The following is an 11,671-nucleotide window of genomic DNA, read 5'->3' on the forward strand; positions in this document are numbered from 1 at the left end:
AGGAAAGCAGAGAGACGGAAGGGACAAGCATCTTCATACGCTTATCTGAAATTCCTACCAATGAATTACATAAGTATCTCTATCTTTATCTTTATGTTTTATTCGTATATCACCATACCCATTTGAGTTTGCCTGACTAAGATTTACAAGGTGACCATAGCTTGCTTCATACCAACAATCTCTGTGGGATCGACCCTTACTCGCGTAAGGTTTATTACTTGGACGACCCAGTACACTTGCTGGTTAGTTGTGCGAAGTTGTGTTTATGCCATGGTATTGAACACCAAGTTTTTGGTTTCATCACCGGGGATTATTTGAGTTGTGAAAAGTATTGATCACAATTTCGTGCACCAGACACCAACATCATGGAGCAATGAACTTCTTCTTCTTCTTTGGCGCAACAACACTTCCTACAGATTTTTAAAAATTTCTCTTCCAATCCCATCAATGGAACTCAATGATGGTTCCTTCCTGCTGCTCATGCCTCTGGTAGGATTTTCTGGACAAAGGGGTTTTATGGAAACACAGCGTTTCAAAAGCAACTGAAACGTTACTTCCCGTGCAAACGACGTCATTTTTAGGGTGAAGGGGATGAACAAATTAGTCCCTGTCCATTTGAACTTGTTCAGCTAAGCACTGAATGAACACGTCATCCAGCTCATGTGACAGGTCATCCATTAAACGAGATAGCTCAGCGTTTTCTGTCAAGTTTTGCCAAAAAAAAATGCACAGGGACCGTTTTGTGTGACGAAATTCGGGAACAAGAACCGAAGCGGATCAATTTTATTTTGAGGAATCACGTTGTCATTCTTAAAAATGGACAGGAGACGGGTTGGTAGTTTACTCGTTAAAAGATGTTGAATTATATAACGTACCTGTTTAATAAAGCGTTAAATTCAGTCATTATAAGTTAAACATATTGTTGATTTATATATGACGTACTTGTTTAATAAAGTGTTATAATAGTAATTATAAGTTAAACAGTTATGTTAGGTAGTAGAAAAAAATTATACAACTACAAAATATCACTAATAAATTTTAATCCTCTGATAAAAGTGTGAATAAAACACACTATACAATGGCACCTCTCTTCTCTCTCTAACCGTATGGGATTATTAATTTTCTTCTAAGCTTAGATTTAGTTTCTTTAAATCACATCCCAACAATTCTTCCATCCTAATCTCCCTCAATTAAATATATAAATGATCTCCAAACAAGTAACATCCAAAAATTTTAGAACATTATTAAACTTGAAAAAAATCCAAAATTTTCCTCATCCTATTCTAATCATAAACCTACGAAAAAAGAAAACTGAAAAATTAGAGAAAAGAGTTTCCAAAATTTTATAATTGGAGTATTATATAGTATTGTCTTCTATCATAGAGGTATATTATCTATTTGTGTGTTCTGTTTATATTGGTACAAAAGTATTTTTTTATCAGCAATTATCTAATTCAAAACAAAAGAAGGATTTTTAACTGTTCTGGTTGTGCATGACAGCTTATTCTACAATATCCACACTGACTCGGTTGAAAATTTTACGAAGAGAGGTTAAAATTGATTTATTGCCAAAATAAGTATAAGAATTACTTGACCCTCCCTCCCCTTCTTTCCTCCACACATTTCTTTTTTATATCTCCTCATGTAAAAATCTCATTGGTACTTTGCAGGGATCTCAAACCTTAAGTTTGGAAGGATAGTGACTTCTTTACCTCCAAAGGCTACCTTTTTTGATGATCCTTTATGAGTTTTTCGAGACATTAGATTTGGTATACTTTAATTTTGAAGATATTTGTATTTTTGTATACCTGGTGAATTTTTTTTTTTGGATATGCTTTTATATGAAGATTAAACTAGGTTTCTAGCTCTGTTTAAGAGAGATGTTTTATTATATTTAGGTGCTAGATTTGAATTCACTCTAGATGAAGATCTGAAAGTAGCTGCTGCATGTGGTGATGTGAAAGATGCTCTTGCTACTAAAATTAGCAAAGAGTGCATTGGAACAGAGGTATGTGCTAACCCTCCCATTCCCTTCAACATGGATACTTAGGAAGTGGTTTTCATTTACGGAATGCTATTGGATATTTTAAAGGAAATAACTTATACATAAAATTAAAAATTTAGTCATCTATGAGCTCTCGTGTCTTATTTTGTAGGTTAATCTTATGATATCTAAAAATCATCATGTCAAAGCATTGACTCATATTTGTGATCTGACATTATTTTGGAATGTGTTCAGTCTTCTTCCTGAGTTTGAACCTGCTATTCCATATGGATGTAAAAGGTAAGTTTGCAGTTTTTTTTCTTTTTTTTTTAAATAGGTTAAAAGGTGTAGAATGATTGCAAATCATTTTATTAGTTTCAACCGCATCTTGCACATAGAGAAAGAGTTGGCTAAATATTATTGCGACTTTTACCCACACACAAAAAAAAAAGAAGAAAAAACAATAGTAGTTAGTGCACCACTAGCAACCTTAGATATTTGTTGTGAACTTCAAATTTGAAAGAAGTTTTATTATAATATTTTGAGACGTGTTATTATTGTATTCGCAAACACAATCCTAATCATTTTTTTCTTTTTTCAAGTTCAATTCTTTTTTACCCCTCATCACATTACATGTTATAAAAGCCTTGTGAAATATATGGAGATGTTTGCAAAACCAAATCTTATGAAAAGGAATAGAGGTGAAAACCATAAGTTGGATGTGAGATGCATCAATTTTTTACATAAATGCATATCGCTCTTCTTGGCTTTAGTATTCAATTAACTTTTGATATAAGATTAGACATTGGTTGAACTTGACAGTTGTCATGAAGTGCCAAATTATGAAGAAACTGGTCTGTGGTCTGTGGATAAGAAGAAATTGTTTGGTTATTGTTAATTTTATGAAGTAGTTTGATGTTGGTTTAGTGTATTATGGATTTGAATATTGTAGCAATAATAATTTTTATTGAACAAGTAGTTTGGATGAATGGTTTGAGAAAATTGATAATTATATTATTGATACGTTAAGGAGAGAGTACAAAGGCTAGTGGAATTTGTGTTTGTTAATTAATTACAATGAACTCCATGATAGTCTATTTATAGGCTTCATAAGCTAATTCTAGATAATTCTAAGGGTTAGATATTTCTAGTATTTGATTTATTTACTTAACTTCTAAACTTCTTCGTCATAATATCTAGATATTTATTTGTATGAAACAAGATCATGAGAATTCTAGAAAATTCTACAAATGTGTAGCATAATCAATACTCCTCCTTGATGCACATTTGTATAACTCCGAACATCTCTTGAAATAGTACATAAAAAGGTTAATTATCTTTTTTACAAACGTGTCGCATACATCTGTCTTATCTCGTTTAGATACATGTAAAATTATCTTGTTTACAGTATAAACGAGATAAGAGAATAGTATTTATTTCGGTAAATATTTTTAAAATTATTTATTTTAGTAATTATTATATTTATTTAATTTATAAAAATAAAGATTCCCAACATAAATATAGTACAATAAAGGATAAATTTTTTTTATATAAACAAAAAATAATAAAAATATCATAAAAATAAGAATTATATCAACAATAATTGTCATATGAATAAAAAATATAATAAAAATATAACATTAGAACACTAAAAAAATAATATAAAAATATTTATCATATAAATAGAAAAAATATAATAAAAAACATAAAAATCAAAATATAAAAGAGAGTACTAAAAATAATAAAAAAAATTAAAATATTTACCTTAGCGTGATTGAAACAAATTTAAATGATTTTGACGAAAAAAAAATTTGGAACAAAGAACATACACAAAGAATTAGTGTGAAAGTCATATGGGTACTTATATTTTTTTATAGAAGAAAATAAAGGGTAGAGTTAGTAGAAAAAGAATAAATTTCTCATCTAATTTTTTAACAATAATCAACCTTCCATAACTTAAAACGTAGAAGCTAGAATTTCTTGCTTCACATGAAAAAAAGTACTGATTTTAGAGTTTTATAAAATTGTCAAAAATAAAAATAAGACGTCAAAACACTCAAATAAACTTCTTTTTCCTCCAACATGAATCCCAAACACACCCTTAGTTAGCGACCTGACGGTCCAGGGATACCTGTGTAACAAAAAAATTCTCACTGTACGCACGCCAACCGTTACGATTGTTTCTCTTTCTCTCATTGTTCTAAAAATCGAACCGGATTGACTGGTTCAATTAGATTAACCGAAAATCGGTTACTAAATTAGTTTGGTTGATCACATAAATCTGTTTGGAAAAATCGCAGTGAACCGGTTGAACTAACGGTTAACCGATGAATCGGTTGGACCGACCGGTTTTTTAAGAAAATTTCCAGTTTGACAACAAACTTCAAAACGGCAGCGGTTTACATTTTTTTTTTTAAAAGAAAACCCTAAATCAAACTACCCATTACCCCAATGCACCGCAGCCCCATTCCTCTCTGAAATTGAAAGAAAAAATCAACTCCAGCCCTAGCCACCCATTGACCCAGCCCCGCCGCCCGCAGCCCGCAGCCACGTCAACCACCGCGCCACCTCAACCCCCAGCGCCGTCGCATGTACAGGAATCGCATGTGGAAGCTCGGCGCCGTCGCAGGAGCTTGACGTCGTCTCCTCTGTTCGAGAGCGCTCTCTCTGTGTTCACCGTGCCTCCGTCACCGTCACTGTAACCGTCACTGTCAAGAACTTCTTCGTGCTTCCCTCGCTGCTGACATCTCTGTTCGTTCTGTTCGTGCTTCAAGTCTTCTCCTTTTCTCCATTTTGTAGTATTTATTTATTTGTGTATTCTAGTCTGAGTTTTGCGCTGTTCGTTCTTGTGATTACTGGTTCTAAAATTTCTAATTTGTTCATGATTTTTGGTTCTGAATATCTTATCTTCTGTGACTAGGAAATAGGAATCATTTATTTTGGTTAATTACTTAATTTTGTTCATGATTTTTGTTAGCTGGATTTTGAATTTTGTTTGCTGTGACTTGGAATCATTTTGTACTATGTATTTGTGTATTCTAGCCTTGCGCTGTTCATTCTTGTGATTACTGGTTCTGAAATTTTTTATTTGTTCATGATTTTTGGTTTTTGAATATCTTATCTTCTGTGACTAGGAATCATTTAATTTGGTTAATTACTTAATTTTCTTCATGATTTTTGTTAGCTGGATTTTGAATTTTGTTTGCTGAGTTAATTTTGTTTGGTCGAGTTAATTTTGTTCATCATTCCGTCAAATTTGTTTGCTGAATTAATTTTGTTCATGATTTTTTTTTGGTTGTATGTTAAAGATGGAACCATCACAAAGTGATCAACCGCCATAAGACAATACTCTCAATGCTGTCAAAAAATCCCAAACTGGTTCTTTTAGAAGAAAACCTAGGAAAATCTGATCCAGCTTGGCAATCTTTTACTGTGATAAGAAAAATCTGATGAGTTGTGTCTTTTGATTAGTTGAAAACTTATTTGTTAATGTTTCTTTTGAAAGTAAAACATTATGTGTTTGTCACCATGTGTGTTTTGGTTATTTTTAGCTACGAATTTTGACGTTTGAATTTATATGTGAACTTCTAATCATGGTTCTGAAAACCGGACCGGACCGGCCGGTTCAACCGGAAAAACTGGGAACCGGTCAATTAACCGGTCCGGTAAGCTAAAAAACCGGCCAGCAAAAAACTGATAAAAAAATCGGTCGAACCGGCCGGTTAACCGGTAAACCGGTCGAACCAGCCGGTTTTTTAACGGTTTTTTATTAAATTAATATATTTAAAATTATTTTTAGATTTTTTAATAATTTTATTTAATATTTAATTAAACCGATTGAACCCCGGTCGAACCATTGAACCAGTAACTTCACCGGTTCATTGACCGGTCCGGTTCTCGCAACCTTGCTTCTAATATTAAATTATGGATGATTTATTATGTGAAGTTGTGAAATTTTGAATTTTATTTGGTTAGAAATTATTGAATTTATATATTTAAAATTATATATAAATTTTTTAATAATTTTATTTTATGTTTAAATAAACCGATTAAACTTCGATTAAATCTTGATCGAACCAATAAATCATTGAACCAATAACTTTACCGGTTTATTGACCTGTCCGGTTCTCGCAATATTGGTTTCCCTTAAACTCTCCCCTTCCAACAAGATAACAACAACCATTTTTACGCCGTCGTTTCTAATCTGCTGCGCCTGCGACCAATGTCGGTTGCCACTCAGCACGTTCTTCAGGTGAGGGACAAAATCAAACTTTCCGACATCGAGCGCAGGATCTTCGATAGGCTTCTCGCCAGTCTCCGCCACTTCAACCTCCAAACTCAGGTCCGCGTCGCCGGCGGCTGGGTCCGTGACAAGGTCCCCCCCCCTTTTCTATCTGTAGATAGCTCTTTAGCCCTAATTTTTCTGTTTGGGGTTTGAATTTGGTTGGTTTTGCAGCTCCTGGCGAAGGATTGCTATGACATCGATATCGCTCTTGACAATATGATGGGCACCGAGTTTGCCCATAAGGTGAAGGAGTACTTGGTGTCCATCGGTGAAGGTAAAGATGTTCGGGGTGATGGCAAGATTAAGTCGTATGTTCCTCCCAATTTCTCTTCTTTATTGCTTTCTTTTACAATTTTATTGTATGTTTCTCATATGTTACTCTGTTTAGTCATGAAAATTGAATTCTTTGAAGCAATGTAGAACATAAATGACATTTTTATTTTTTGGCAGCAACCCTGACCGGTCTAAACATTTGGAGACAGCAACGATGCGTTGGTTTGATATGCAGATTGATTTTGTTAACTTAAGGAGTGAAGAGTATATTGAGAATAGCCGCATTCCTTCTAAGGTATGTTACCGCACACACTTAATGGTATTCTTGCTATATGCATATTCCACTTCTTTTCTTTTGATTTATTTTCATGTAAGATAAGATGTTCTGCTAATTTCCTCCTAGTTGGACTCACGTGAATGTCTTGTCTTGTTATCGATGAAGGTGAATTTCCTGTGTTTTGCACTCTCCTTGTTTATTAAGCTAATTTTATGGCAACATGAACATGATTATCTATCATTGCAATGTCTGCTTGTGTGCATTCTCCACATGACCAAGTCAAGTTCAACCGAATAAAGTTTTTCTTCATGTCTAACAGCAAAGCTTTGGCACACCTGAAGAGGATGCATGTAGGAGGGATTTGACAATTAACAGGTATCTTTGTGTTTTTATACGTAGGCTATGGCCTTTNNTAGACATTTTAGATGATAGTTTCATAAAGCTGTTTGGTTGTGCATGGCAGCTTATTCTACAATATCCACACTGACTCGGTTGAAGATTATACCAAAAGAGGTTAGAATTGATCGATTGCCAAAATAAGTATAAGAATTACTTGACCCTCCCTCTTCCCTTTCCCTCCACACATTTCTTTTTTATATCTCCACATGTAACAATCTCTTTGGCATTTTGCAGGGATCTCAGACCTTAAGTCCGGAAGGATAGTGACTCCTTTACCTCCAAAGGCCACCTTTCTTGATGATCCTTTACGAGTTCTTCGAGCCATTAGATTTGGTATACTTTAATTTTGAAGATATTTGCATTTTGTATACCCGGTGAACGTTTTTTTTTTTTGGGTATGCTTTTATATGAAGATTAAATTAGGTTTCTAGCTCTGTTTAAGAGAGATGTTTTATTATATTTAGGTGTTAGATTTGAATTCACTCTAGATGAAGATCTGAAAGTAGCTGCTGCATGTGATGATGTGAAAGATGCTCTAGCTGCTAAAGTTAGCAAAGAGCGCATTGGAAAAGAGGTATGTGCTGACCCTCCCATTCCCTTCAATATGGATACTTAGGAAGTGGTTTTCAATTACGGAATGCTATTGGATATTTAAAAGGAAATAGCTTATGTATAAAATTGAAAATTTAGTCATCTATGGGCTCTTGTGTCTTATTTTGTAGGTTGATCTTATGATATCTGGAAATCAAGCTGTCAAAGCAATGACTCATATTTGTGATCTGACATTATTTTGGAATGTGTTCAGTCTTCCTCCTGTGTTTAAACCTGCTATTTCAGATGGTTGTGAAAGGTAAGTTTGCAGTTTTTTTTTTCTTTAATAGGTTAAAAGGTGTAGAATGATCGCATATCCTTTAATTAGTTTCAACCGCATCTTGCACACGGAGATAGAGTTAGCTGAATATTATTGCCACTTTTACCCGGAAAAAAAGGAAAAACATAGTAGTTAGTGCACCGCTAGCAACCTTAGATATTTGTTGTGAACTTCAAATTTGAAAGAAGTATCATTATAATATTTTGAGACGTGTGTTGTTATTGTACTCACAAACACAATCCTAATCATTTTCTCTTTTTTTTTTCTTTTGTTTTTTTCCCTCATCACATTACATGTTATGAAAGCCTTGTGAAATATATGGAAATGTTTGCAAAACCAAATCTTATGAAAAGGAATAGAGGTGAAAATCATAAGTTGGATGTGAGATGCATCAATTTTTTACATAAATGCATATTGCTCCTCTTGGCTCTAATATTCAATTAACTTTTGATATAAGATCAGACATTGGTTGAACTTGACAGATGGCATGAAGTGCCCAAGGGAAGACCCACGAAACCTGTGGATAAGAAGAAATTGTTTGGTTTACTAGCAATAATACAGTAGTAGTTGAGCAAATTATGAAGAGCCACTTTTCTCACTTTTATGCCTTCACTACCTAAATGGCTAAACCCTATCTTTTCCTTTTTGGTTCTCTATTTTGTTTATTATTGTTCACTTGCACAAGATACAAAGGTTATTTTTCTTGGCAATGTTGATCAGCTAATTCTTTCACTTTATCCAGGCTTTGCGTTGCTTACTTGGACACTGCATGGAACCTTATCCATTTACTCAAAGAGTCAACCTTTAAAGTGAGTAATGTGTTTTTCATTTTTACCATAATCCATTTTCACATTTATTGTTGTCACAATAGGAAGTTGTTGTCATTCGATTATCATTTTTGGATTGCTTGATTATATTTGGTCATGATAGGTGATTCCTTTGTGCTACTTAGGACAAAGAAAGGAGATTTTTACTTTTTGCTGCATTGTTCCTCCCACTTAAAAATACCACTTACCAAGTTAAGAAAGCGAAGATGGTATGTGTCTCGTCCATTCTATGTGATACTATTTTTGAATTTGTAATGTTCTTTTTGTGCTTTGACTTGATACATCTAGCAAAGTGTCTAAATTAGAACTCTAGTGTGTTGCTTTGTTCTTTTCTTTTCCCCCTTTAGTTGGTGTTTTGGAGTATTTCATATTAGACCTGTAGAAACCACAATCTATATTTAGTTAGACTGTCATGCGACACAAGTAGAGATGACAACCACACTATTAGACAATCTTGAGAGGGACTGTTTGTCTCATTTCAAGGATTATTTATATTGAGCTCAAGTTTTATCTGATACTCAATTGAAAACTCTAGCTGATTTTATCCGTGAAATCTTATTTATGAGGAACATTTTAATATTGTTGTTATATAATGCAGTTTCTTTAGTCATTTTTCTTGTATTCCAAATGACATGCTGGTTTATGAGGATAACATGTTATTTTGAATTATAGGTTCCTGTTGTCAATTATATTATTGTTGACTCACTCAAGCAAAAAGGCGAGGATGCAAAAATGGTCAGTTCCCATTTACCCTTAGTACAACCAGAATAACAGAGTTCTAATGTTTGTAATATAAATCATTTCAGTTTTTTAGAATCTGGTTGATGTTTCTATTGGCTAATGTTTTATAATTGTATGTGTTTCAAAATCCAGGTGCTTGATTTACACCGAGCATCACACAAATTCTTGTCGTTGATTCCTTGTCTTGCATCTAATGAGGATTTGCAACCTGATGATGTTGATTGGGTGAGAGGATTGATTGATGATGTCTCTATTGCTTCTAGAGTTCGGGTTCTAACAGGTACATTGTTCTTAGTCTGCTACCTTAGTATTGGCATTATGCCTTTTTATTTCTTAGCTCATGTTGTCCTCAATCTTCAGTCAATTCATTTTGCTAGTTTTGTAAGTTGTGTTGTATGCTAATTTTATTGTGCTTTACTATGTTGTGATTTTCATCTAGATTATTGAGTTTTCTAGTGGAACTTAGCCATGGACACTCCCCTCATTTCACTTTATAATTATTGTTTCCTACATAGTATTTGCACTTCACTCAAGCCACAATCTACACTCTGCTTGTTAAGTAAGTCTATTTTAAGCGACTTAGCTTGATTACCTCAATTAAATGAAAGGAAACATAAGAAAGGGATAGTGGAAGTATTTTTGTAATGTGATGCCCACCCAACTCTTCTGCATCTGTTTCTCTAGGGTGTGACTGCTAAGTTATTTTACATTATGAATTGCATCTGAGATGACCAAGATTTTATATTTGATTTATTTAGGTTTTCTCTTGAGGGAGATTAAAGATTTATGGAGAGTTGCACTATTGGTATCCATATTATTACATCCCATTGGCATTAACGACACTGAGGATGAATCCTCACAATTGCACAAACGAAGAGATCTGTTTAATACAGTGGAGAGTTCTATAATAAAACTAGGTGAGCTATATTAGTCTTTGATACGTGTTTAACTTGTAGCATTGATGCTTGTGTCTCTTGCTTGCATCCTTTGAAGAATGAATGTGAAGATGTGTATAGCTTTTACTGGAAATTTACTGCAGCATCTACCTGTTCTACTTCATATTCATAATCCTATTTAGCGGAGCATTTGAAGTTATATCTCTTTTCTTTGTTCCTTCTATGCTTGGCTTTGTTTTAGTTATAATTTTCACCACTTTAAGTGAAGTTATGTAAAGAAGTTAAACCAAAATAGGAGCATGGATGGCTTGAGTAAGATGAAGTGATTGGGAGCTCACGGTACGTAAAATGTTAACATATTTTGGTGGATAACAGGCCTCGACAATGTTTGGGAGGTTAAGCCATTGATCAGTGGCGAAGATATTATGAATGTCTTACAGCTTAAAGAAGGACCACTCGTTAAGGAGTGGGTAAGTCATTTTGTTTACTGCAATTTTGTTCCCACAGTCACGCACACTGCACGTTGACTAAATTTAAGGTTTTAATTTATCATTTTCACTTGCAGAAAGAAAAATCAATGGCATGGCAACTTGCCAATCCTTTTAGAACTACTGAGGAATGCATTGACTGGTTAAGAGAAACCAATTCTAAGCGGGTAAAGTTGGAGTGAAGTCGGAATGCCTTTGATCATTTGTCTGTTCCAAACACCTTTGCCTTGGATGATACGAGGAATCCACTTAATGCACACATGGCTTGTGAATGTTGTATGAAGCCCACAATTAGGATGAAAGTATTTATGTATATAAACATGATATATGAATTATGAATATATCTCAAATTATTTATAAAGATATGTATTTATATTAATTATTAAGATAAATTATTATTTAAAATTTAACTTTATAAATAGTTCATCTAAATTTTTTAAGCAATCCTTTTTATATATCAAATTAGTTATAGAAAAAATGTAGAAATAATCAAAATAAAATTGTATGACATAATGATATATAATATGCAAGGACGGGTCATTCATGTTGGGGTCGGGGATATTTGCCCCATTGAACTTTAGGAAAAAAAAATAAAAAAATGTGTATGTATTGCTATAATGTCTTCATTGT

At 33.6% G+C, this 11,671-nt stretch overlaps 1 protein-coding gene across 4 annotated transcripts; it reads left to right on the forward strand.

The window, feature by feature from the left end:
• The first annotated feature begins 1,651 nt into the window (after positions 1-1,651).
• On the forward strand, positions 1,652-11,460 carry LOC107469388 (tRNA nucleotidyltransferase cca2). Of its 4 annotated transcripts, XM_052255896.1 has the most exons (18): positions 1,652-1,769; positions 1,899-2,008; positions 2,157-2,284; positions 6,225-6,359; positions 6,441-6,577; positions 6,720-6,837; positions 7,139-7,194; positions 7,283-7,332; positions 7,453-7,551; positions 7,683-7,792; positions 7,941-8,068; positions 8,832-8,898; positions 9,042-9,125; positions 9,589-9,651; positions 9,790-9,937; positions 10,416-10,574; positions 10,929-11,023; positions 11,119-11,460. In XM_052255896.1, exons 5-18 carry the CDS (start codon positions 6,486-6,488, stop codon positions 11,221-11,223), a joined length of 1,374 nt encoding a protein of 457 aa, XP_052111856.1. In that variant the 5' UTR covers positions 1,652-1,769; positions 1,899-2,008; positions 2,157-2,284; positions 6,225-6,359; positions 6,441-6,485; the 3' UTR covers positions 11,224-11,460. The 4 variants fall into 4 exon arrangements, with proteins under 4 accessions (XP_052111856.1, XP_052111854.1, XP_052111855.1 ...); XM_016088769.3 differs by lacking the exons at positions 1,652-1,769; positions 1,899-2,008; positions 2,157-2,284 and having other exon boundaries at positions 6,118-6,359; XM_052255894.1 differs by lacking the exons at positions 1,652-1,769; positions 1,899-2,008; positions 2,157-2,284; positions 9,042-9,125 and having other exon boundaries at positions 6,117-6,359.
• Positions 11,461-11,671: the final 211 nt, after the last annotated feature.

Source organism: Arachis duranensis, chromosome 10 (genome assembly GCF_000817695.3).
Source record: "Arachis duranensis cultivar V14167 chromosome 10, aradu.V14167.gnm2.J7QH, whole genome shotgun sequence".
In the NCBI taxonomy this organism is placed as follows: Eukaryota; Viridiplantae; Streptophyta; class Magnoliopsida; order Fabales; family Fabaceae; genus Arachis; species Arachis duranensis.